The sequence below is a fragment of the Lampris incognitus genome, chromosome 3 (assembly GCF_029633865.1).
Source record: "Lampris incognitus isolate fLamInc1 chromosome 3, fLamInc1.hap2, whole genome shotgun sequence".
Classification (NCBI taxonomy): domain Eukaryota; kingdom Metazoa; phylum Chordata; class Actinopteri; order Lampriformes; family Lampridae; genus Lampris; species Lampris incognitus.
In genome coordinates this window covers 13674978-13701430 of record NC_079213.1, presented here as the reverse complement: position 1 = coordinate 13701430, position 26453 = coordinate 13674978, and the positions used below count along the sequence as shown (strand labels likewise).

The 26453-nt window shown below is 46.1% G+C and overlaps 3 protein-coding genes and 1 long non-coding RNA gene across 4 annotated transcripts in view; all 4 read left to right on the top strand.

Moving 5' to 3' along the window:
• LOC130109267 (proline-rich protein 5-like) overlaps nucleotides 1-1854 on the top strand; it is a 24373-nt gene extending 22519 nt beyond the window's left edge. The window contains 2 exon segments of the mRNA XM_056276073.1: nucleotides 384-695; nucleotides 1496-1854. Of these exon segments, the coding sequence (XP_056132048.1) occupies nucleotides 384-695; nucleotides 1496-1854 (671 nt within the window).
• A 1404-nt stretch (nucleotides 1855-3258) lies between these two features.
• Nucleotides 3259-13229, top strand: LOC130110465 (uncharacterized). The gene is made up of 4 exons (XR_008810043.1): nucleotides 3259-5683; nucleotides 8592-8764; nucleotides 9231-9306; nucleotides 12157-13229. It is a non-coding gene; the product is annotated as an uncharacterized LOC130110465 (long non-coding RNA).
• A 10600-nt stretch (nucleotides 13230-23829) lies between these two features.
• Nucleotides 23830-24267, top strand: LOC130110733 (histone H2B 1/2-like). The gene has a single exon (XM_056277914.1). It carries the CDS (start codon nucleotides 23845-23847, stop codon nucleotides 24217-24219), a length of 375 nt encoding a protein of 124 aa, XP_056133889.1. The 5' UTR covers nucleotides 23830-23844; the 3' UTR covers nucleotides 24220-24267.
• Nucleotides 24268-25403: 1136 nt separating this feature from the next.
• Nucleotides 25404-25832, top strand: LOC130110300 (histone H3). Its single transcript, XM_056277361.1, has one exon. The coding sequence runs from the start codon at nucleotides 25422-25424 to the stop codon at nucleotides 25830-25832; it is 411 nt and encodes a 136-aa protein (XP_056133336.1). The 5' UTR covers nucleotides 25404-25421.
• Nucleotides 25833-26453: the final 621 nt, after the last annotated feature.

Here is a 26453-nt window from a genome sequence, read left to right as displayed (position 1 = left end):
TGGGAAGCCGGATGTGGGTATGTGTCCTGGTCGCTGCACTAGCGCCTCCTCTGGTCAGTCGGATCACCTGTTGGGGGGGGGGATCACGCTATTCCCCCTGGTGAAACTCCTCACTGTCAGGTGAAAAGAAGCAGCGGACGACTCCACATGTATCGGAGGAGGCATGTGGTAGTCTGCAGCCCTCCCCGGCTCAGCAGAGGGGGTGGAGCAGCAACCGGGATGGCTCGGAAGAGTGGGGTAATTGGCTGGATACAATTGGGGAGAAAAAATCCGAAAACAAAAAAACCAACACCGTTATTATTATTATCACACCATGTTTCTTTCTTTCCTTCATTTATTCTTTCCTTCCATCTTTTTTTTGAAAACTCTGCCTTTCTCTACAGAGAAACGTTGGCAGCGCCACTTCCCAGGTAAACCAGGAGACCTCCACATTACCAAGAACCCCGTGGTACGGTCCAAGAGCTACAACGTTCCCATGCTGACCCCCGTGGTGGAGTACGACGTGGACTGCCCCGCAGGAGGAAATGCAAGCATCAGACGCCACTCCGTCTGCGAGATGACTTCCTGTTTGGAGGAGAACGGCTCAGTGGCCGAACCCATCGCCACCCTGACCGCCACCACCACCAACACCAGCACATCCAGTACCAACGCCAACTCCCAGGCAATCTCTGCTGATCGAGAAACAGCACTCCCAGGTTAGGCTTTCACTATTGATTAAAATAATGGTGATAATACTGAATATATATGTTTACACTGCCATTACCCAGTTGGGGGAACCTTTTTCTCATTGAGGCCAAAGTTTTTTTCAGATTACTTCTTAGAAACACTGCTTTGAGAGCGTCCAGGTAGCGTAGCAGTCTATTCCATTGCCTACCAACACGGGGATCGCTGGTTCGAATCCCCGTGTTACCTCCGGCTTGATCGGGCGTCCCTACAGACACAATTGGCTATGTCTGCAGGTGAGAAGCCGGATGTGGGTATGTGTCCTTGTCGTCACACTAGCGCCTCCTCTGTTGGTCAGGGCACCTGTTCGGGGGGGAGAAAAGTGTGATCCTCCCATGCACTATGCCCCCCTGGTGAAGATTCTCACTATCAGATGAAAAGAAGCAGCTCGTGACTCCACATGTATCGGAGGAGGCATGTGGTAGTCTGCAGCCCTCCCCGGGTCAGCAGAGGGGGTGGAGCAGAGACCGGGACAGCTCAGAAGAGTGAGGTAATTGGCCAAATATAATTGGGAGAAAAAAAAAAACATTTGGCAGAAATCCCCAAAACTGCACACTGAGGATATTCAACCTTGTGAAACTTCATTTGAGTGCCTCTGGAGAAATGTACCTGTATTTGCTAAAATTCAAATCTCCAGTGACCTTTCTCAAATTCAAGTAAAAATGTCCTTCTGGTGAATTCCCACTCACTTGATGATCAATAATGGAAAAAAAAACCTTGACTGGAATAAAATAGAAATGATTGATAACACAACCGCGTTTTGTCCATACAGACTCCTTGTGTTCAGACCAGGACAGCAGACTGACCTCCAGGTCCAGTGATGATGGCAGTCCTGAAGGACCTCCGCCTCCCTTCCACTCACCCTGCCTGCTCCCAGAACATTTCCAAGATGACGACAACCATTGCATGGGCTCGCTGGTGTCGGACTCCCCCTCTTCCTCCAGGGCGCCGGTTCGAGACACGAGCTCTGGTCCGAGTCTGTCCTCGAGTCCAGAGATGGTCGTGGACCACGTCCTGGAGTCTCTGGACTCAGAAACTGAACCTGATGGAATCTTCTTAGAGTTCCCACAGCGGCGCTGCTCCGCAGGGTCGGCATACAGCAGAGACAGTGGCAGGCAGAGTGTGGCGTGACACACACACACACACACACACACACACACACACACACACACACACACACACACACACACACACACACACACACACACACACACACACGCATACGCACACACACACACAAACCCACACAACCTCACACACATAGGGACAATAGCAGACAGAATGTAGTGTGACACTTAGGCTATGTTTAGACCGCAGCCAAATCCAATTTGAGGACTGACAGTCCAGATTGGGTGTGTTTACATGCACACTAATATGCAGCTCTAACGCCAGTTATGGTAGTACTGAATTTATTGAAATGATCATGTAAATGCCTTTTTCTGATTTCCAAAATTGGGGTATGGTCGAAATTGTTTTATTCAAAACCCGATTTAGATTTCTGGATTTTTGCCCAGTCTTTCTATCTTTTGATATGTCTGAGCGTTTTACTCTGTTTTTTTTAATCTTTTTTTATTTTGATACGCTCTATTGATCCCCGAGGGGAAATTCTTCTCTGCATTTAACCCATCCTAGCTGTGTAGCTAGGAGCAGTTGGCAGCTGCTGCGCAGTACTCGGGGACCAACTCCAGTTCGTCTTGGTGGGGGAAACCGGAGCACCCAGAGAAAACCCACCGCAGAGACAGGGAGAACATGCAAACTCCACACAGGGGATGACCTGGGATGACCCCCAAGGTTGGACAACCCCGGGGTTCGAACCCAAGACCTTCTTGCTGTGAGGCAACAGCGTTAACCACTGCCTCATCGTGCTGCCAGTACTGTACTGGCGTGCTCAGTACTTCTCAATACTCAGTACTTCTTTCGGTCTTTGAAATTGCACACCAGGGGAAAGTTGCAGATCCCAGAGGACAACAAATATGGCTGACAGGGTGTCAAAGAAGTCTCAGCACATATTTGGCACCCTTCTATGGCACGTGAGCATACAACACCATGAGCTGATGAAAAAGTAATCTAATTTTAGTCATAAGTACTAAAATGAATGCTGTTGTCATCTGATTTTGTAGTAACATCAAAAATAACAGTGTGTACCAATTAAACTGAGTTAAATTCATCGCACAAGCTGAAAGAAGGTGAGATTGAGGGAAGCAGTCAACACATTGTTCCTGTGGAGCATACAGCATTAATGCAAATATTAATGTGGATGCAGCTACTAGAGTAATTGCACTCCCATTATCCATGTGCACACCATAGTCAAACTATGGGCATGAACTGATAACTGCTATAAATCAGATTTTTCATTTGCATGTGAGCATACTCGTTGTAATCTGCCATTGATCAGGTCAGATTTGTGTGTTCAGGCATGACTGACCTATCTAGATTGGTTACTGTAGGTGTGTGTACGTACGCTAACCAGAACCAAAACAGCAAGCTACAGGCCATGAAGAACAGAGACGTGTCAGCTCACTCTTCACGCCATAGAAATGTCTCGTCGCCGCTCAGGTTTTGATATGCAGCCATGTTTTGTTCCGCTGTCAAAGCCGGTGTCAATGTGCAGCGAGAGCTGTAGTAGCATACGCGTCATTGAAGGACTGTTTGAAATCTGATTTGAGCGGCCAGGCTGAGACACACGTCTGGAAATTCAACTTTAATCGCATATCACAAACCACCGTTGAAGTGTGGTTTGAATCTGATATGCAAAAATAGGTTTCCATGTGGTGTTTTGTTGTACAGACTTGATAAGGGCAATGTGATTCCATTCAGGATATGCCTTAAATGTGATCTGGGCTGTCGGTCTGAACATAGCTATACATATACACATGAATACCCAGGTCCGGGCTGAACACTGTACATAAATATGTATGTAAACTGACTTTATACACACCCACACACACATTTACACTCAAATACACAGACACACATACAAACATGAGCCACAGCTGACCTCCTATCTTCTTTTATCTGGATCAGGGATTCTTCTCAACCCGCCTTATTTTTCTGTTTGATGGACTTTGGCGTAACACTAGGAAGGCCTGATATCCGAAGCCACTTTTACAGCCAACTATGACCTCTCCATGTCACGGCGTCTCAGCTGCTGTCTGCAGCCACCACAGTATCTACTAAAATTATACGATGACGGTCTGTGAAAGTTTTATTTTAGTTTTTTTTTTTTCTATCTGAAAGACTCTAAAGTTAGCCATTGTGCAGGCTAACTGGTTGAATGTTCTTTCTAGTGTTGATATTTGTACTTTTTTAGCTTACGTATCCCCATGTGGGAACATGAATGGTTGGTCGTATTTACTGCCAGCTACTTTCGGGTGGAAAATCTTTCTTTTCCCGAAACATATACAATCACGATAAAGTGCAGCACATATCATTGAAGTAAAGAGAGGCTCTTCAAAAAGCATTTTGCCTTTTGGAAATAATCACCAAAAGCTGGAAAACAGCCTGAATATCAGATCCTCAGGGAAGCTGATGCTGGAGGTTGACTCACTCGGTGCCAAAAGGGATAACTAAAATGAAATAGCCCATTCTGTATAGAACAATCAGCCAAAACATTAACACCACTTGCCTAACATTGTGTAAGTCCCCCTCGTGCAACCAAAACAATTCTGACCCATCGAAGCATGGACTCTACAAGACCTCTGAAGGTGTCCTCTGGTATCTGGCACCAAGATGTTCGCAGCAGATCCGAGTCCTATAAGTTGTGAGGTGGGACCTCTATGGACCGGACTTGTTTTTCCCCTGCACATCCCACAGATGCTTGATCAGATTGAGATCTGGGGAATTTGGAGGCCAAGGCAACACCTTAACTCTTTATCATGTTCCTCAAACCATTCCTGGTTGTCCTTCCTTGGACCACGTTTGGTAGGTACTGACCACTGCATACCAGGAACACCCTACAAGACCTGCCATTTTGGAGATGCTCTGACCCAGTCATTTAGCCATCACAATTTGGCCCCTGTCAAAGTCGATCAGATCCTTAGGCTTGCCCATTTTTCCTGTTTCCAACACATCAACTTCAAGAACTGACTGTTCACTTGCAGCCTGTTATATCCCACCCCTTGACAGCTGACATTTTAACAAGATAATTAATGTTATTCACTTACCTGTCAGTGGTTTTAATGTTTTGGCTGATTGGTGTTTATATACCCCAAAGCCCCTAAATGCCTCAAATTGTTGAATTCAATGGCAGCACTATTGATCACAGTCAGTTAAATTCAATGGAAATGTAAAGGGGGGGGCAGCATCTGACTTTCCTTGTCATCAACGGCCGACATTATTGCCCGTGTTAAGGAAACAATTGTTGATCCATGGGACAAGCCCATTCATCATGAAATTTATTAAATGCCCAAAGTGTTTTGTCTTCAACCGAAAAATGAGCTGAAAAGTTGATTTAAGGAACATTGTTTCTTCTGGACACCGATTATTTCTGAGATTGTCAAAGTGTAAAGCAAGGCAGCTCTAATACAACATGAGTGGTTCCAATAGATAAAACAGTTTAGCAGATCTGTTGCACTTTGTCTCCTCTTGTAACTGGCAGAGATTTCATTTTCAGGAGGTTCTGCTCTGTTTATGTAAACAGCTGTCATGTATTTGTAATGGTAAGGTACCATATTCCTTCTTCACGCCTGCTCTTCTTGTTCCTGGTCACATCCTTCAACTAATGTTGTTTTATTTTACTCTCTACCGCACATACGTCCATGAGAGAGGGTTAAAATCCCAGAAGGAAAGAAAATATGTTGGTCTTTGTTTGTGTCCAAGAGCAGGTCAGCTATTCGCATTGTGTCTCTGTAATGTCTTTGCTCTTCCTTCTTCATGCTGTCATCCTAAGAAGAATCGTTCTTCTTGAAACTAGCACAGAGGCCAGCGAGAAAAAAAGGATGTGCAAGTTGAGTCACTGAAAGTGAGTAATTAGTGTTTTTCCAGCTTAGTACCAAGGGAATTTCTCTAGAATCAGGTATTGTCTGGTCAAAATGCAATTTGAACAGGACCCCGTCAAAGACACACGGGACAGTTTTTGAAGTGAATATTTTTAATGACAATCTTTTTGCGGAAGTGTTTTTGTTAACTTGAGGGTAATATTTTCAGAGTCACTTTCCTTTTATGGCTGAGGTTGTCTTCGACCCTGGGTTGTGGTCTAAGTTAGCTTAACCCCTTTGACACACACATGCTGTGTTAAGTTATTTTTAAAGGGACAGATCTACCCGGTGTGAGACAGAATGTGAAATGTGAAAAACCTCCTGTAACTGTGTATATGCAGGAACAGAAAGATTTGATGATATGCACCCATCATGTTGTTCTGATGTGTGTCAGTGACTGAGTACCTACTTCATGTATGAAATGCAGTTTTGCCATAAAAAAAAAGGTGAGTTTTTTTCTCGTTTTTCCCCCCAAAATGAGCCTCTCTTTTTTAACCAGTCGATATATATATATTTAACTTTGTTAAAAGAAGCACTCAACGGTAGGGAAAGTGCTCAACAAACAAACTTTATGAGACAGTACAAGCCTGTTTCATGCCATAAGCGATCATCGCTTATGGCATGAAACAGGCTTGTACAGTCCCACATGTATTCCACATACATTTGGAATAAGACCTAAATGCTCATCAGATGGGCGAAGAGGATTCGGGAGTCAACCCCTTTAGTTACTGTCCTTGCATATGAATGCAGTTTGTAAATTTTATGACTTGCTCATACCTTTTGAAATTATGATTTAAACAGCCAAGTGTTGGTTATTTCTCAGCTCTGTCTGCGTTTGCGTTTCAAGGTGAGCAAAGGCTGGTTTGTGCTGCCACCTTGTGGTAATTATTACAAAGTGCAGGCTGGGGCGACACCACGTGGAACCTGCGAAGATGAGTAGAGTTGATATTCAACTTATAAAGTTAGGGCCAAATCTGAACCGTTTTAATGTTTGAAATAAATTTTGCCATGACACCCGATTAAATGCCTTTTGAGCATCTAGGGACATAATCATCTATTCTGATTTCTTATCTTTTTGATGGGATATTATGTTTAGTAGATATCATAGATTAGGGGTGCCCAACTCCAGGCCTGAAGGGCTGCAGTGTCTGCAGGTATTTGTTGCAGCCATGCACTACACCACCTGATTTAACTAAGTCCTTTCCCTCCATGGTCCAAGAGGTGAGCTACTAATTAGTTAAATGAGGTGGTGTAGTGCATGGTTGGAACAAATACCCGCAGACATTGCGGCCCTCGAGGCCTGGAGTTGGGCACCCCTGTCATAGATTATAGTGATATAATCTTCCAGTGATAAATCCAGTCTGGTCATGATGAATAATTTGAGTGATTACTTGATTAACTTGCCTAGCCAAGATTGCTGTTAGTATACACATCCCCCGTTCAGCAATGATATTGGTCTATAAGACTGGCATTCCGTGGGGTCTTTACCCTCTTTATGTATTACCACTATAGTTGCCTCTGTCTAAAATGGTGGCATAATTTTTGATTCTAATGCATGATGGTACGCTTTTAATAGCAGGGTAGAAAACAAGTCTTTGAAGGTTTTGTAAAATCGATTAATTTATATCCATCCGGCCCTGGGCTTTTATTGGCTTTGAGTGTTGAAATCACCTGCTTAATCTCTCGTTCTTCAACTGGCTCATCTAGTTCCTTAGCCCGTCGATTCTGTCAGTTCAGTTAATTTTATGTGATTTAGAAGCTCTGCGACTTTTGCATCTTAGAACAAGTGTCCATATTCTTATATTAAGTTTTGGAAAACGCTGCAAAGTATTCAGCTATTTCATCTGGTTTCGTGACATAGGTGTCTTGCAACTTTATTCTCTGTACTATATTAGATGATTGCTTTTTCTCAATCTAAAGGCTAATAACATACTTGCGCTGTTGCCATATTCATAGTATCTTTAGTTGGTAAATCTTAAGCTTCCCTCAATCTTATCTGATAGTAGACTGTTAAGTTCTCTATAAGGTGCATTTAGATTATACAGAAGACTGGTTGAACCGGATGGTTTATGTTTATGTTCTAACTCTTATTTTGTCTTCCAATTTTCGCTGTTCAGTATCCTTCATTCTTTCCCTGGCGCATGTAAATTAAATAATGTGGCCCCAATGTTTCAGATGAGGTATTGGTATCTAGATATTTCTTGAGCTTTGCTGTGATGAAGGAGGTAAATTCTTTATCATTAAGGAGGGATGTATTAAGTCTCCATTGTTTGCATGTTGGTCTATGACCTCTATCCCACTTTAGTGCAACAGGTGCATGGTCAGAGATAGTAATAGGCAGTATCAATGTCCACAATGCCCTTGATAGCATGGCGGCCTGTTCAGGGTGTCTCCCCGCCTGCCGCCCAATGACTGCTGGGATAGGCTCCAGCGTCCCCGCAACCCCGAGGGCAGGATAAGCGGTTTGGATAATGGATGGATGGATGTCTAAAGTGAGATTATGCATTAACACCCCCCCCCCAAAAAAAGCTTTGTTAGAATATTTAACAAAGATGCAAACTTATTTTTTTGCCTGTTCACTTATATTTTAGAGATACTTCGTGATAAAATGTTCCCTCATTTTTCTTTTTTTCAAAATAGGTCTAAATAATATATAGGAACACATTAGGTTGATGCAAGGGCACACGGGTTTATCCAACATTGAAGATCACCTGTGTGTGGGAAACATTGACACCGACAGCGGTGAGCTGGCTGTACTTCAGAGGGTGGCGAGTTTCACACAAAAGTCCCACGAACCAACACGCCACACACATTTGAAGTGAGAGAGAGCGAGACAAGGTGAGAAAGCTGATTAGTGAATGACTTGTGAGAGTGCTGTCTACCCCCCCACAGGAGACAGCTGAACAACAGGATCCAGACAACAGTCCCATCCAATCAACAGCACCACCAAGTCAAGAGCCACAAACCCAAGAGACCCCTCCTCCAACCAGCCTCACTACCAGACCTCCAGAAAGCAACCCGACACAAAATTCAAAAATTGTGCTCCTCATGGACTCAAATGGGAGGTATGTGAAAGAGAAAAAATGTTCCCAAACCACAGAGTTGCTAAACTCTAGTGCCAGAATACCAGTCATGCCATTGAGCTGCTGACAGAGGACCACCTGGGGTACCTCAGCCACATCACCATCAATACTGGCACAAATGAGGTGGGAAGAGAGAAGAGGTTTATCACTAATCTCAGCCTGGCGTCTCTCACAGACCATGTGTGCTGAAGGCTGATTAATTGTATTAGTTCAAATGTATGACTACTTTATTGAACTCAGATTATATTTCGTTCACAGAGTCAACATAAACATGAGGAGAGGAGATATCAGGCACGTTTTTTGTGCTAAAAAAAGTTGAAACTTGTCAGAATTAGGACTTAGAGATGATAATGCAGCCTGTATTGTCTGTGGTTGTCATGCATGCTTGCTACTGAGCAGAATAGTATGGGTTATGATGAGTTTTATATGTATGTGCTGTTGTATTCAGGAAGCAGAGGGAGGTCAGAATGGCAGTCAGGAGGAGGTCAAGAGGACAGTGAACAGGCAAGACCTGTAGCAAAGAGGTGAGTTATAAAAGAGACTGCACTTAAAGATGTACACTACCGTTCAAAAGTTTGGGGTCACCCAAACAATTTTGTGTTTTCCATGAAAAGTCACACTTATTCACCACCATATGTTGTGAAATGAATAGAAAATAGAGTCAAGACATTGACAAGGTTAGAAATAATGATTTGTATTTGAAATAAGATTTTTTTTACATCAAACTTTGCTTTCGTCAAAGAATCCTCCATTTGCAGCAATTACAGCATTGCAGACCTTTGGCATTCTAGCTGTTAATTTGTTGAGGTAATCTGGAGAAATTGCACCCCACGCTTCCACAAGCAGCTCCCACAAGTTGGATTGGTTGGACTGGCACTTCTTGCGTACCATACGGTCAAGCTGCTCCCACAACAGCTCAATGGGGTTCAGATCTGGTGACTGCGCTGGCCACTCCATTACCGATAGAATACCAGCTGCCTGCTTCTGCTCTAAATAGTTCTTGCACAATTTGGAGGTGTGTTTAGGGTCATTGTCCTGTTGTAGGATGAAATTGGCTCCAATCAAGCGCTGTCCACTGGGTATGGCATGGCGTTGCAAAATGGAGTGATAGCCTTCCTTATTCAGAATCCCTTTTACCCTGTACAAATCTCCCACCTTACCAGCACCAAAGCAACCCCAGACCATCACATTACCTCCACCATGCTTAACAGATGGCGTCAGGCATTCTTCCAGCATCTTTTCATTTGTTCTGCGTCTCACAAACGTTCTTCTTTGTGATCCAAACACCTCAAACTTGGATTCATCCGTCCACAACACTTTTTTCCAGTCTTCCTCTGTCCAATGTCTGTGTTCTTTTGCCCATCTTAATCTTTTTCTTTTATTGGTCAGTCTCAGATATGGCTTTTTCTTTGCCACTCTGCCCTGAAGCCCAGAATCCCGCAGCCGCCTCTTCACTGTAGATGTTGACACTGGTGTTTTGCGGGTACTATTTAATGAAGATGCCAGTTGGGGACCTGTGAGGCGTCTGTTTCTCAAACTAGAGACTCTAATGTACTTATCTTCTTGCTCAGTTGTGCAACGCGGCCTCCCACTTCTTTTTCTACTCTGGTTAGAGCCTGTTTGTGCTGTCCTCTGAAGGGAGTAGTACACACCGGTGTAGGAAATCTTCAATTTCTTAGCAATTTCTCGCATGGAATAGCCTTCATTTCTAAGAACAAGAATAGACTGTCGAGTTTCAGATGAAAGTTCTCTTTTTCTGGCCATTTTGAGCGTTTAATTGACCCCACAAATGTGATGCTCCAGAAACTCAATCTGCTCAAAGGAAGGTCAGTTTTGTAGCTTCTGTAACGAGCTAAACTGTTTTCAGATGTGTGAACATGATTGCACAAGGGTTTTCTAATCATCAATTAGCCTTCTGAGCCAATGAGCAAACACATTGTACCATTAGAACACTGGAGTGATAGTTGCTTGAAATGGGCCTCTATACACCTATGTAGATATTGCACCAAAAACCAGACATTTGCAGCTAGAATAGTCATTTACCACATTAGCAATGTATAGAGTGTATTTCTTTAAAGTTAAGACTAGTTTAAAGTTATCTTCATTGAAAAGTACAGTGCTTTTCCTTCAAAAATATGGACATTTCAATGTGACCCCAAACTTTTGAACGGTAGTGTATGCCATCATACCAGATATTTAGGCAAGTAGTATTTTCAGAAACTGATGGGATGCACAACAGATCCGTACCCTACTGTTCTCAACTAATATGCTAGGACTTTTAATAAAGTCTTGGCTACTGATAACAAAGAAAGTTCTGGTACAGCATTGTGTGGGTCTGTGAGCAGAAATGATGGACTACTGTTGTGTGTGTGTGTGTGTGTGTGTGTGTGTGTGCGTGCGTGCGTGCGTGCGTGCGTGCGTGCGTGCGTGCGTGCGTGCGTGTGTGTGTGTGTGTGTCTGTCTGTCTTGCTGGCAGTTTTGCTCTAGAATACTTTGTTGGTGACGCCAGACTAAAAAAGGTTGTTGTGTTACATGTGCTCCATGAGCTGTTGTAATGGATTTGATTCATCATCATCCACAGACTGCAGACATCACATTAAACAAGCAAGATACTGTGAGGATTGTAAGTCTTCTGTTCACTGAAGCATGTGTCTGTACTGTACTGGCTTCCCTTTACACCCTGTAGAGAAAATGTTGACCCCCCAATTGTCACTGTATAATTTGCACTCTGTTTAAAACCACTATACGATCACTTGATCATGTTGAAGACTGTCTGAGGGCCCATGTAACTATGGTCTATGTGTTATTTGCATAAAAGGGGGGGGGCGCTGTGGAAGTGTACTGTTGTTATAATCAGGGGCTTTCCTTCAGACGGGAAGGCACCAAGTTATCTGTCACCTGATAATTGCTCCCTGAAGGACTCTTCCCCTCTCACCCCATGAGACAATGACCCTTTCTATATGCTAACTACTCTTGTTTATGCAAAGAATACCGGCCTATGTCCCAGGCCAAACCCAATGGTATTCAATGTTAATTCATTTACATTGTTTTCTTCTTGCTGTTGGAGCCAGTAAGTCTATCATGCTATTGTGAAAGAAATTGATGCAACCCTGTGAATTTAAACCACATCCTATGTATATTGCTATTCACTGTATAAAAAGAATTGCTCCTCTACAATCAGGGAGCCAGTCCATCAGAACTACTGTATGCTGCTGGTCTCCCTTGCCTGCAATTGCAAGACTAAAGCAACAACTGAGCTTTTCACTCTGCAAGTGCCGACTTTAAGAATTTATTTTACTGTAGGAAAATTCTTCAAAAATATCATAACATATTGTGTGCAACTAAACAAAGTGTCGAGTTCTGTTCACTCACAGATAGCAGCAGCCCTTCTACAACCCCAGGAGGGACAGCTGCACGATTTGCAGCCAGGAGACTGGATTCTAGTGAAGGACCAGAGGAGGAAACATTGACGTAAACCATGGTGGCTGGGACCATACAAGCTGCTCCTCACCACTGCCATGGCAGTGAAGATTGCAGAGAGAGCCACGTTGATCCACGCCAACCACTGCAGACAGGCCCCTGGACTCCCGGGGGACAGCAGCCAACAAGAGAGGGAGGACAGTGGTGCAAAACCCGCTCCCCCCGCAGAGGAAGAGCAGCAGATGACCTCAGCTTAAAGGATCGACACCACCCACAGGTGGTAGCAGCAATGTCAAGAAATGGATAGGAGGAGATGGAGTTGGCATGGCCACCCAGTACATGGCTCTTCAGCAGAAAGAAGATCAGTCACATGATGACCTAGACTAGACACCCCCAGGTTATGAGTGGCATGGCAGAACTGCTGAAGTGACACAGCCAGGTCAAGCCCCTGACATGACTGTGTTTCCGTGAAACCTTGTACAACTGCTTTAAGTAAGAGTGCTCACTGAGTATTGAATGTGTGGCTGCATATGCACATTTTATTGTGTGATAGTTGAAACTATAACCTTAAAACTGTTCTTTTATACCCTGCCATTTATATACCACATTAGGTTTCTGTGTTATGCCTCCTGCGCCACGTTTGTTTTCTCCTTAAGTCAGTATTATATGCAGAAAGGGAGGAAATGTAAGGGGAAAACAAACTTGACTGAGGCATAGTGGAAAGGTACTGAGGAAGTTAGCAAACTCAGCAGAGTGGGAAAATACAAAAAAAAGGGTCTCAGTGAGGACATTTACAGAGATTTTCTTATGAAGTTACCTAAACAGGAATGGAAATGGGAGCACGACAGATAAGACCTCATACAATCCCTTTGTAGCTTGCTCAGAAAGCGTATAAAGCAGGAGAAAAAACAAGAGACGGCGCGCACTTCTGTAGCTATGCTTGATGTGTGCCATGCTTAAACATGAATAAAGTGTGATAATGCTCTGTAATAATCTGGTAAAACAAATGTAAAACATTAAAGGTGTCAATCCCACAAATTATCACATTTTAATGTTTGTTATTGACCATGTTATACCAAATTAATCAAGCTAGCATACATTGTGAGTTATGGTAAGCTATGGGTAATGTGACATCGCTATGTATTAAAGCATTCATTTAATTTTTTACTTGATTTTCTTCACTCTGCATGCCCCATCCAAAAAAATGTATGTGACTATTTACAACATGCATGACGTTGCAAAGGATGTTGGCTCACTAGCTTTGCAAGTTAGGCTAACGTAGGAGTTAAAGCTCACATAATGTACGAATATATTTCTCCCTCTGAGGTTCAGTAGCAAAGTTTTAACCCTTAAACTGTGCCAGTGCTTCAAGTTCCTGGGTTTACACATTTTAATGAATGTTAAACTCCTCCATTCCCCAAGAATGTAACTAATAAAAAATGACTTGTGAGCTTAGAGCACAATGTTACTGTAAACCAAAATATAAGGACATTTCCCCTCAATATTAATATTTAGATCTATATATACATTTGAGATGAACACATTGGCTTCAGCAGATGTTCAAAATTGTCATGTCAGTGTCACATTGCACAATGACATTTGTTCAGAAGATATTTTCCTTTCATCCAATTCAAGATTCAAGTTTGTCATTTCATTATGTACTTGCGTACATAAAAAAAATGAAATGCCGTTTCACCCAGCCCACAGCAGTGCAACAGAAAAGATAAAATATATCTAAAAATTCCATAAAAATTATACTACTAATAATATATAAAAACAGAGAGAACCAAACAAAAAAGCACAAACAGTTAACAACACAGTCCATTCAAGTGCAACACAGTCCATTAAAGTGCCATTTCAGTTCAGTGTTGACAACTAGTGTCTGTCAACGAGTGACCAGCACTGATGGGGGGGGGGTTAGAGGGTGGGCGGACGTGACTGTGGGGGGCACAGTTTGGTAATGATCCTGACTGCTTGTGAGTAGAAGCTATTTAACATTCTGCTGGATTTAGCAGAGATGCTCCTGTACCTCTTCCTAGATGGCAGGAGGAAAAACAGGTTGTGAGAAAGGTGGTGGGGATTTATAATGATTCAGGAGGCGCTGCGAAGACAGTGTTTATGGTACATCTCCAGCAGGAAGTGGAGAGGGGCACAAATGATCTTGCTAGCGGTCGTCACTATCCTGTTCAGCTGGTGTTGTTCGGTCGCTTTGCAGTTACCAAACCAGGAAGCGAGACCGTAGGTTAGAATACTTTCAATGGTGCCCCTGTAGAAGGTGGTGAGGGCTGGAATGGGGAGGCTTGCCCTTTTAAGTCTCCGGAGGGGATGGGGCCACTGTTGGGCCTTTTTAACGATGGCCAAGGTGTTAATGGTTGAGGTCAGGTCGTCAGCCAGATGAGCTCCCAGGAACTTTATGTTACTGACCCTCTCCACAGTGGCACCATCAATAGTCAGCGGTGTATGACGGTGCCTGCCTGCCCTCCTGAAGTCAATCACCATCTCTTTTGTTTTACATATATTCAGGGAGAGATTGTGGGATTTGTCCCATGCTGTTAGCTGTTCCACCTCCATCCTGTATGCAGATTCATCATTATTGCTGACGAGACCCACTACTGTTGTATCATCTACAAACTTGATGATGTGGTCAAATTTGGCAGTACAGTCATGGGTTAGCAGGGTGAACAAGAGGGGGCTCAGAACACAGCCCTTGGGTGGACCTGTGCTCACTAAGATGGAATTTGTTGTGTGGCTGCCCAGCCTGCCTGTCTGCTGCCTCCACATCAGGAAGTCGAGGACCCAGTTGCAGGTGGCAGTGTCCACGTCCAGCAACCTCAGCTTCTCTATCAGTTGTTGTGGTACGATGGTATTAAATGCCAAGCTGAAATCGATGAAGAGGATTCTGGCAATTCTGGTGATTCTGTTTTTCCCTTCCAGGTGTGATAAAGTGAGGTGGAGTGTGGAAGATATTGCATGTTGTGTGGATTGGTTGGCTCTATATGCAAACTGTACAGGAACTAGGTTTGTAGTAAGGCAGGCCTTGATTTGCTGCATGACAAGCTGCTAAAAGCACTTCATAACTATGGGAGTGAGGACCACAGAACAGAAGTCATTCATAATGGCTGGGTTTGACTTTTTGGGCAGGGGAATTATGGTGGCACTTTTGAGGCAGGTGGGTACTACTGCTTGACTGAGCAAGGTGTTGAATGTCTGCAAAAACATCTTTCAGCTGTTCCATGCAGTCCTTAAGAACATGCCCACGGGCATCCAGGTAGTGTGGTGGTCTATTCCGTTGCCTACCAACGAATCCCCGTGTTACCTCCGGCTTGGTCCGGCGTCCCTACAGATACAATTGGCCGTGTCCGCGGGTGGGTAGCAGGATGTGGGTATGTGTCCTGGTCGCTGCATTAGCGCCTCCTCTGGTCGGTCGGGGCGCCTGTTCGGGGGGGAGGGGAATAGCGTGATCCTCCCACGCGCTACGTCTCCGTGGTGAAACGTCTCGCTGTCGGGTGATAAGAAGCGGCTGGCGACTCCACATGTATCGAAGAAAGTATGCGGTAGTCTGCAGCCCTCCCCGGATTGGCAGAGGGGGTGGAGCAGCGACCGGGACGGCTCGGTAGAATGGGGTAATTGGACGGATACAATTGGAGAGAAAATGGAGGAAAAAAAACAACAAACAAAACAGTGACCGTGAAACACAAAATCGGGTTTAATTTACCATAATAAAAAGCTATTACTATTGCGATCGTGTGCTATCTTAACGTGTTCATTCCAGGAACATCAGATAGAAATTAACGGGAGCACGTTGTCCGTCTCGGGAGAGATGTCTCCCCTGCTGCTCTCCCTGAGGTTTCTTCCTATTTTTTCTGCCTGTTAAAGGGTTGTTGTTTTTTAGGGAGTTGTTCCTTATCCGATGCGACGGTCTAAGGAAAGGATGTTGTGTTGCTGTAAAGCCCCTTAAGGCAAATTGGTAATTTGTGATATTAGGCTGTAGGGGAGCTCAAGCAGGAGTCGTGACAACTTTCTCTTTCGGCTACACAACGTGCACCATTTAGTCCTTCCACCATTACAACAACAAAAAACCCGCGCAGCGGAAGTGTGTCACTGTAAACCCGAACCGAGGAAACAGCAGCTGTAAACTAACGTTCCTACTAGCTCAATAAGGGGAATTATGTAGCCCCATAACCACTACACACGTCCCCCCAGAGTTCGCCTTAATACGAAAAGTCAGTGGCGAGGGGGGCGGGTCTCTCTGCCCCAACGGCTCAGCTGAACAGGAGCTGGGGGCTGGTTAACCGCAGGCAAAGCAGCAGAGTCCTCACAGCTGGACCGGGGAAAAGGAGGGGCTGGGAAAGCAGGGGGCGGCTCGCCGGGGGAGGGTGGCAGAGCCGGGGGGCGCCCCCGCCGTGGGAGCAGGGCAAGACCAACAGGGCGGTCTAAGTCCAGGTGAGCAGGCTTGAGGCGGTCCACAGAAACCCGCTCCAACCTGCTGCCAACCTCCACCACAAAGTGCTTATCTCCAGTGTCCCGTGACCGAAATCGGCCGTCGTAGGGTAGCTGCAGAGGACCGCGGTGCGCGTCGTGACGGATGAAAACATACTCCGCCGACCGCAGCTCCGTGGGGACATAGGACTGAGAGCCGCCATGCTGAGAAGTGGGGACCGGTGCAAAAGCCCTGGCTTCCTCCTGCAGCGCAGTCCGTTGGCATCTGGCGGACCAGGGAGCTGTGGCGATGGGAAGGAAATCCCCCGGGACCCGAAGTGGCTGTCCGTAGACCAGTTCGGCGGATGAGGACTGGAGGTCCTCCTTGGGAGCCGTCCTGAGCCCAAGCATGACCCAAGGCAGTTTGTCGACCCAGCGGTCGTCCTTGAGGGTAGCCCGCAATGCGGCCTTCATCGAGCGATGGAACCTCTCGACCAATCCATTCGCCTGAGGGTGATATGCTGTGGTGCCATGGAGCCTCACCCCTAAACCCGCGGCGATCTCCTCCCAGAGCGCTGACGTGAATTGCGGCCCTCTGTCCGAGGAGAGGTCAGATGGGGTGCCAAAGCAGGCGACCCAGGTTCCGATGAACGCTCGGGCAACCTCAGGCGCTGTCGTGGACGACAGCGGGACGGCCTCTGGCCATCGCGTGGTCCTGTCGACCATGGTGAGCAGGTATGTGAAACCACGGGAGCGGGGGTAGAGGGCCTACCAGGTCCACATTCACGTGGTCGAACCTCCTCTCAGGTACCGTGAAAGGTATCAGGGGCGCTTTGACGTGCCGGAGCACTTTGGAGCGTTGGCACTCCACACAGGTGTCAGCCCAGTCCCTCACATCCTTTTTGAGTCCATGCCAGACAAACTTTGCCGCCACCAACCTCTGTGAAGGCTTTCTGCCAGGGTGAGACAGCCCATGGACTGCGTCGAAGACCCGTCGCCTCCAAGCAGTCGGAACGACTGGTCGGGGCTGACCCGTAGAGACGTCGCACAGGAGCGTGGCGCCGGCGTCGTCGAAAGCCACATCCTCCAACTGCAGCCCTGTGTTGGCGGTCCTGCATGCCTGCACTCCTGGGTCGGCGGCCTGGTCAGCCGCCATCTGGCTGTAGTCGAGTCCCAAATGGGCGACACCAGCGATGGCCCGGGAGAGACAGTCAGCGACCGGGTTGGACTTCCCAGCCACATGCCTCACGTTGGTGGTAAACTCTGAGATGTAGGCCAACTGTCGCTGCTGGCGGGCTGACCACGGCTCTGCCACCTTGGCCATCGCTAACACCAGCGGTTTGTGATCGACGAAAGCCGTGAACTGACGGCCCTCCAGTAGGAAACGAAAGTGCCTAACAGCGAGCAAAAGGCCAAGCAGCTCACGATCAAAGGTGCTGTATTTGCGCGCTCTCAGGTTCAACTGCCGGCTGAAGAAGGAAAGCGGCTGCCACGCACCGCTCACCCACTGCTCGTAAACCGCGCCGACAGCGTAGTCCGAAGCATCCGTCGTGATGGCAATGGGCGCTCCAGACACAGGGTGTGCCAGCATCGCCGCGTCAGCCAGGGTGGCCTTCACATCCTTAAAAGCCGTGTCCCTCTCTGCAGACCAGTCCACAGCGTGTTTGGGGGCTGTGCCCTTCAGAGCCTCATATAGGGGGCGGAGGAGATCGGCAGCCCGGGGGATAAACCGGTGGTAGAAGGACACCATGCCAATGAACTCCCGGAGGGACTGGGCCGTGTGTGGGCGTGGAAAGTCTGCGACGGCCTCCACCTTAGATGGAAGGGGGGCCGCCCCGTCCTTGGTGACCCGGTGGCCCAGGAAGTCGATGGTGCTCAGACCAAACTGGCATTTGGCCGGGTTAACTATCAACCCATGCAGGCTGAGTCTCTCGAAAAGGGCTCTGAGGTGGGACAAGTGCTCGGACACGGAGGTGCTAGCGACCAGGATGTCATCCAGGTACACAAAGAGGAAAGGCAGGTCCCGCAACACTGAGTCCATGAGGCGTTGGAAGGACTGCGCGGCGTTCTTAAGCCCAAACGGCATGCGCAGGAACTCGAACAGTCCGAACGGAGTTGTCACAGCCGTTTTGGGGACATCAGCGGGATGGACGGGCACGTGGTGGTATCCACGGACGAGGTCCACCTTGGAAAAGATCACTTTCCCAGCCAGGTGGGCGGAGAAATCTTGGATATGAAGGACCGGGTAGCGGTCCGGTGTTGTTGCGTCATTGAGCCGACGGTAGTCACCACATGGTCGCCACCCACCGCCAGGCCTAGGCACTATGTGGAGGGGTGAAGCCCACGGGCTGCTGGAGCGACGGATGATGCCGAGGCGCTCCATGTTCTCAAACTCCGCCTTGGCGACAGAGAGCTTGGTCGGGTCGAGGCGCCGAGCTCGGGCGTGCACCGGCGGGCCGGTGGTGATGATGTGGTGCTCAACCCCATGTTTGAACGTAGATGACGAGAATGTGGGCTGAGTGAGGTCAGGGAACTCGGAGAGAAGATGGAGAAACACGTCCTCATTGGAGAGCATGCTGGACAGCCTGACGGAGCCTGTATCGCTGAGTGCACACGCGTGTGAAGCGAAGGTGACGACGTCAATCAGGCGTCGATTCCTGACGTCCACCAGCAGCCCATGAGCACAAAGAAAATCTGCATCGAGGAGGGGAAATGCCACGTCGGCGGTGACAAAATCCCAGCTGAACCGCTGTCCATTAAAACACATGTTAATGTGCCTCGTGCCGTACGTACGGATAGAGCTGCCGTTAGCAGCTTCCATGGGAGGGCCCTGAGCGCCCGACAGGGCGTCCACACTCGATGCAGGTACGACACTCCTCTGCGCCCCAGTGTCGCATAGGAAACGCCGCCCTGAGATGGAGTCTCGCAGGAAAAGTAGCCTGTTGTCCTCCACGCCGACGCCCATGGCCACTAGTGAGCGCCGGCTTTGGCGTTTCCCGACGAGCTGAAATTGCACGGGGAGGTGCACTTTTTCGCCTTGGCCCCGAACTTTGCATGGTAAAAGCACAGGCCGGGCTCCTGTCGCCGACCGGGGGTTGCCGCGGCGACCACCATGGAGTCACCAGGTGGTGGCGTGTGGGGGTGGGCAGGGGTGAGCGCGGACGCGCAGTGCTGCTGTTGGCTGGCCAGGAAGAACTTGTCAGCTTCTTCAGCTAGCTTGCAGCAATCGGTAATGCTGGTGTTAGCCAAAGCGGTCCGCACCTGAGCAGGCAGTTGTCGCAGAAATAGTTGGACAAAGAGGAAATCAGGTGTGTGCGCCGGTCCCAGCAGATTCAGCATTTTGTCCATGAGCTCGGATGGCTTGCTGTCACCCAAGCCTTGCAGAGAAAAGAGACGGTGGACCGTCTCGGCGTCGGAAAGTTCAAAAATCTTCAAGAGGTGATCTTTGAGCTCCTTGTATTTGTCTGCCGCCGGAGGATTTGTAAGGAGACTCACCACTCTAGTTGCAGTCGAACACCCGAGCGCCGATACCACGTAGTAGTATTTAGTAGCATCATCCGTTATTTTGCGGATAGCAAACTGCACTTCCGCCTGGGCGAACCATGTCGTTGCCGATGACTCCCAGAACTCTGGCAATTTGAGAGAAACCGCGTTGATTTCGTCAACCATGTTCGTTCGAAAGATTGTCTCTGATAACTACCAAGAGACAAACGTCGGGGTCACCAGTGTAGAGGAGCTCAAGCAGGAGTCGTGACAACTTTCTCTTTCGGCTACACAACGTGCACCATTTATTCCTTCCACCATTACAACAACAACAACAAAAAACCCGCGCAGCGGAAGTGTGTCACTGTAAACCCGAACCGAGGAAACAGCAGCTGTAAACTAACGTTCCTACTAGCGCAATAAGGGGAATTATGTAGCCCCATAACCACTACAAGGCTATAAAATAAAATTGACTTGACTTGGCCTGACTTTTGTCAAAATCTGGCACGTTTACATCATATTACAGTGGTATCAATTGAAATGTAATATTACTGTTACACTTTTACCGGATTAGTCGCTCTAAGCTATATATTGGCAAATTCAGTGTTGGTAGCTTGCGTCCCGATCAATAGATTTATTGGAATGATTAAATGTTGATTCTCTCCCCTGTAGAGAAATTGAGCATGTATAAAGACGCCTCCAGAGAAGTGTATTCTTCTGGCAGCTGGGACCATGCTGCACCCACACAATACCACACAAGTGTTAGAGTGATAGGGGTTATTTTTGCCTTTTTCCTTCTTCCTTTTCTTACATTCTTGGACTGGTTTTCATTGAGAAATGATTGGAGGTGTGGTTAAGCAGTGCTTATAAGAGGACGTCACTGTGAGGTGCGGGTGCGTCCCCTGGAGTTAATTAATGGCGGCCGTTTGCATACATGCGCAATAAGGGGAATTATGTAGCCCCATAACCACTACAAGGCTATAAAATAAAATTGACTTGACTTGGCCTGACTTTTGTCAAAATCTGGCACGTTTACATCATATTACAGTGGTATCTATTGAAATGTAATATTACTGTTACACTTTTACCGGATTAGTCGCTCTAAGCTATATATTGGCAAATTCAGTGTTGGTGGCTTGCGTCCCGATCAATAGATTTATTGGAATGATTAAATGTTGATTCTCTCCCCTGTAGAGAAATTGAGCATGTATAAAGACGCCTCCAGAGAAGTGTATTCTTCTGGCAGCTGGGACCATGCTGCACCCACACAATACCACACAAGTGTTAGAGTGATAGGGGTTATTTTTGCCTTTTTCCTTCTTCCTTTTCTTACATTCTTGGACTGGTTTTCATTGAGAAATGATTGGAGGTGTGGTTAAGCAGTGCTTATAAGAGGACGTCACTGTGAGGTGCGGGTGCGTCCCCTGGAGTTAATTAATGGCGGCCGTTTGCATACATGCGCCTCAGGATTTGCCATTTTGAACACGCTGTTCAGGACACTGCAAGTCCACACCTTTCCAGCTGAAGGCCATCAAACCTAAACTGAACTCACATACCAAGACGGAGTCCGCCGCTTGCGGGAACTGAGACCCATATGGCCAAGGTCTTGTCGAAGGGACCTGCTAAATGCTAGCCTGCTACCTCGGTAAGCTAGCCCACCTCCCGGCTATTTCTCTAGTCTTGGAAATCAGTCCTTCTTCCTGTTTCTTCCCTTGTTTTCATCTTTTCTACACACTCCAGGTTAGGACTAGTATTGCATGCTTAACCCTTAACCCTTAGACCCGACTAGTCCGTAACACATTTGAGTGTTGTTGTTGTTTTTCTCGGCACTATAGCAGACTGTTTTGGATGATCTATTTCTATTTTGTATTTCTCAAACAGGAGAATAATGTAGTCATATTAACATTTGGTAGATAGCTAATCAGGGTTTTCCAACTTTTAATTTTTGTCACTACCCGACATCAGGATACATCAGCCACTGTTGCAATGTATTTTCCATCCACAGCCAAAGCCTGGATCATCAGTCCAGCGTTGGGTTGAGAGCTGTGGAGACCGTGACCAACCATGGTGTGGATGGCATCTGGGTTGTTCTGAGGTGAAGACCATCTACTGCAGTTGAATGACCTGGGCAGGTCACCACCATCCAGCTCAGTCTACATCACCTGAAGGTCACCACTGCCCTCCACACTCACTGCATTACCTATCACCACTCCTGGGCTATTTTTGTGTGGTGGAGTTCATTTCATCCTTACAGTAAACATTATTTTTACACAGTATTGCTAAGTACCTTTAAAGCCCAACTCCTACAACGGTGAAGTGTCAATGCCTAATATTTTCTTCATTGTTGAAGTCGCCTTTTACAGGATTTATTTTTTAAGCACATTAACTGACCAAGGCTTTAATATGTTAAATAGTTTTATTGAAAATAACACTTGTAGCCATATCAGTGTTCAACTTTACCATCTGTGCCCTTCATAATGTCTTCTCCCTTTCCACCCCAGCCTCCACTACTTAAATGGACTGCAGCACTGGCCTTTTAAACTACGCATTACATATAAAAGTGCAGGCCAAACGATGCAATAGCAGAAGTAATCTAACGAACTTATAAAAGTTTTCGCTTCTTTCAGAATTTTACAGGCTACTGATAAACCTTTCTCTACAGCATCTTCATCAATCTATGAACCTTTAACAAACCTACACAATAATACTAAATAATAACAATAATGGTGATAATGATAATAATTATATTTCTTGTTCATGCTGATATCATAAAGCTGCTTTACATGCTCTGAAAATCCTGAAGAACTTTTTTTGAATAAGTCCAGTGAAATATTGGGTGTCTTCATCAATATCCTATAACACGTGCTGGCTCATATTGATAAAAGTCATTGATAAACGGCTTGCTGGTTATCACTGCAGAGACTCAGCCCTGACATCATCATCAGCAGTGTTCTGGTGAAAGTCCATTAAAATCAATATGTAAATTAAGTGTGACATATTTAATATCATATTTGAATGAAAGCCTACTGCGGTGTGTTTTCATGAATCTCTCATAGGACATCAAACCACCAGAAGGTCAAAATAGAGCTATAGCAGTAAAAATGAGATGCCAATGTCCATTTAAACTGTCTCACACAGTATTACCCATACCGATAAGTTTAATTAATATGAGCCATTATCTCTTTACATGTATAGTGAACACACGTTTAGCCTCTTGATCACATAAACACACAGATTTCAGTGTGAATATGTTCAACTTGTTTCTCCATCTTGAAAACACATCTGTATGAATATATCAAAATCATCAATAAAACAAATGAGAAAGTCTATAATTGATAACGCCCCACTTTTTCCCCATCTCACCTCTGCCATAACCACACCCTCTAGTGTGTTTCCCATGATCTGATTGGACCACAGGTTGTCTGTAGGTAACTGTGATTGCTCAGCTGTATGTCTTTCCCGTCAGTGATACGCTTGACTTTATACTCATTTAAAAGATTCCTTTTTAAACTTATCCGCTATAATCATTTTGGACCGGGAACACAAAAATAATTAACATGGAAGGAACACAACAGGAGGACTAGTCTAAGACTCACACGACACGGCGCATGCCCAGTCAGCTGACAACATTTGACCAATCTTACACGAGGACCCGCACAGTAAAATTTGCATCAGTTGGGTACAAATTCAACATCTGCAACTTCGCCATCATACCCTTGTGGAAGTGCTAGTATAGCATCATGCCTGAACCCGCCAAGTCAGCGCCCAAAAAGGGCTCCAAGAAAGCCGTGACCAAGGCCGCCGGCAAAGGAGGGAAGAAGCGCAGAAAGACCAGGAAGGAGAGCTACGCAATCTACGTGTACAAGGTCCTGAAGCAGGTTCACCCCGATACCGGCATCTCCTCCAAGGCCATGGGCATCATGAACTCCTTCGTTAACGACATCTTTGAGCGCATCGCCGGTGAGGCTTCTCGTCTGGCGCATTACAACAAGCGCTCCACCATCACCTCGAGGGAGATCCAGACCGCCGTCCGCCTGCTGCTCCCCGGGGAGCTGGCCAAGCACGCCGTGTCTGAGGGCACCAAGGCCGTCACCAAGTACACCAGCTCCAAGTAAACTGCCAACTGACTCCACACAAACGGCTCTTTTAAGAGCCACACACAACCTCATCACAGAGCTGTTCTATTATCAGTGGCACTTTATCGTGTAACATGACGTCCAACACTGGAACAACTTAATTGTCTCAGAAATAAAATTTGGCTCTACTTGATATGAATGCAGGCGAAACTGGTTCCAAGTGTCCAAATTTAGTAACAGCCTCCACATTAAAATCAGAATCACATTTTATTTGTATAGCCCAATATTACAGATCTGCCTCAGTGGGCTTAAAAGCAACACAACATCCTGTCCTTAGACCCTCTCATCGGATAAGGAACAACTACCTAAGAAAAACCTTTAACAGGGAGGGAAAAATAGGAAGGAACCTCAGGGAGAGCAACAGGAGGGATCTCCCCAGACGGACAGCGCGCAATAGATGTGTTTACGCAATTTACACAATACAACATTGGAAGAGGATTACAGAATTATAATGGACTTAAAAGATTTATGAAGAATATGATGCGCAGGATGCCAAGCAGTGTCCAGACGCCATCGGGACAGTCCAGGACTCGAGCCATGCGACCAGCATCATGTAAAAAAAAAAAAATTGCATCAGAGAAATACATCTTAGGAGTCTGATCGTAACAGTTTATTAGAGATACACGTCTTAAATACTGAATGTTACATTTTACTCATATTTTTTCTTCAAAATCTTTAAAACCTCTTTAGTCATTAAATTTAGGGGAAATGTGGTGGTAAGCATATTTGATTTTTCCCAGCCAGTCATTAGAGAGATTATAATAAACATACTTATCAATCCATATTCAAAACTATAACCTACATATTAACATAATCTACTACTATACTAAATCTGTATTTTAGTATTTTATTCATCAGCCAATAATTTAATAATCTATATATATCTTAATGTGAAATTGTTTTAATTTCTTTCATTCACTTCTGTTCAGACTTGGGTGGGTTGTGAGAAGCTGACATGAGGAGGCGCAAAACTAACATCTGCTGAGGAGGCGGGCTTTAGTTTGAATTTTCCGCGGGTTTTTCAAATCGTCTTCTAATAACGATCTGTCAAATTGCGCGTGGACCTGGTTAAGACCAATCAGCGTGTGACTGGACTCCGGCTCTGGCTATATAAGCACGGCGTTTCCAGCGCATTACACTAGTAAGTTTTCAGTTAAGGAAAACTAAGCCCGTCATCTACTATGGCTAGAACAAAGCAGACCGCCCGTAAGTCCACCGGTGGCAAAGCGCCCAGGAAGCAGCTCGCTACCAAGGCCGCCCGTAAAAGCGCCCCGGCCACCGGCGGTGTGAAGAAGCCTCACCGCTACAGGCCCGGTACCGTCGCTCTCCGAGAGATCCGTCGCTACCAGAAATCCACCGAACTGCTGATACGTAAGCTGCCCTTCCAGCGTCTGGTGAGAGAAATTGCGCAGGATTTCAAGACTGACCTGCGCTTCCAGAGCTCCGCTGTCATGGCCCTTCAGGAGGCCAGCGAGGCTTACCTGGTCGGTCTGTTTGAGGACACCAACCTGTGCGCCATACACGCCAAGAGAGTCACCATCATGCCCAAGGACATCCAGTTGGCTCGCCGCATCCGCGGAGAGCGCGCTTAATCCCCGTCACCTGACAACCCACAACGGCTCTTTTAAGAGCCACACACATCACTTAAGAGCTTTTGTCCTCATGCTGCTGTCAAATGTCCTTATTTGTAAATATGCATCACTCGATTTATATTCCCGCTAAATTGGATGCACAGGGAAGTGTCCAGTCAAATATAACGTTTTTGTTACTGCGCCAAAACAGTAACGGAAAAAATTAACAAATAGCTATCCCCTATTTACAGGCCTCCTTCAGACTTACTCCATCTCGCTTCCTGCCGTCTTCACCAGCAGGTTTATTGGCACTATCAGCCATCAATGACAGCACAACACTATCAGCCATCAATCACAGCACAACGGCTGCCAGGGCTTTCCTATGCTGCACCCAAACTCTGGAACTCCATTATCGTCACATCCACTTACTGGACTCTTACAGAATTCAAAACTACTCTTAAAGCCCATATTATTAAACTAGCATACTCATTTTAACAACATTAAATTCATTTTTTAACTCCTGTTGACCGATGCTCTTTTGCTGATTGTGTTTTCCTGTTGATGTAAGGTGACTGAGTGTCTTGAAAGGCGCCTTTAAATAAAATGTTTATTGTTATTGTCTTGAACATGCTCAATAATCCA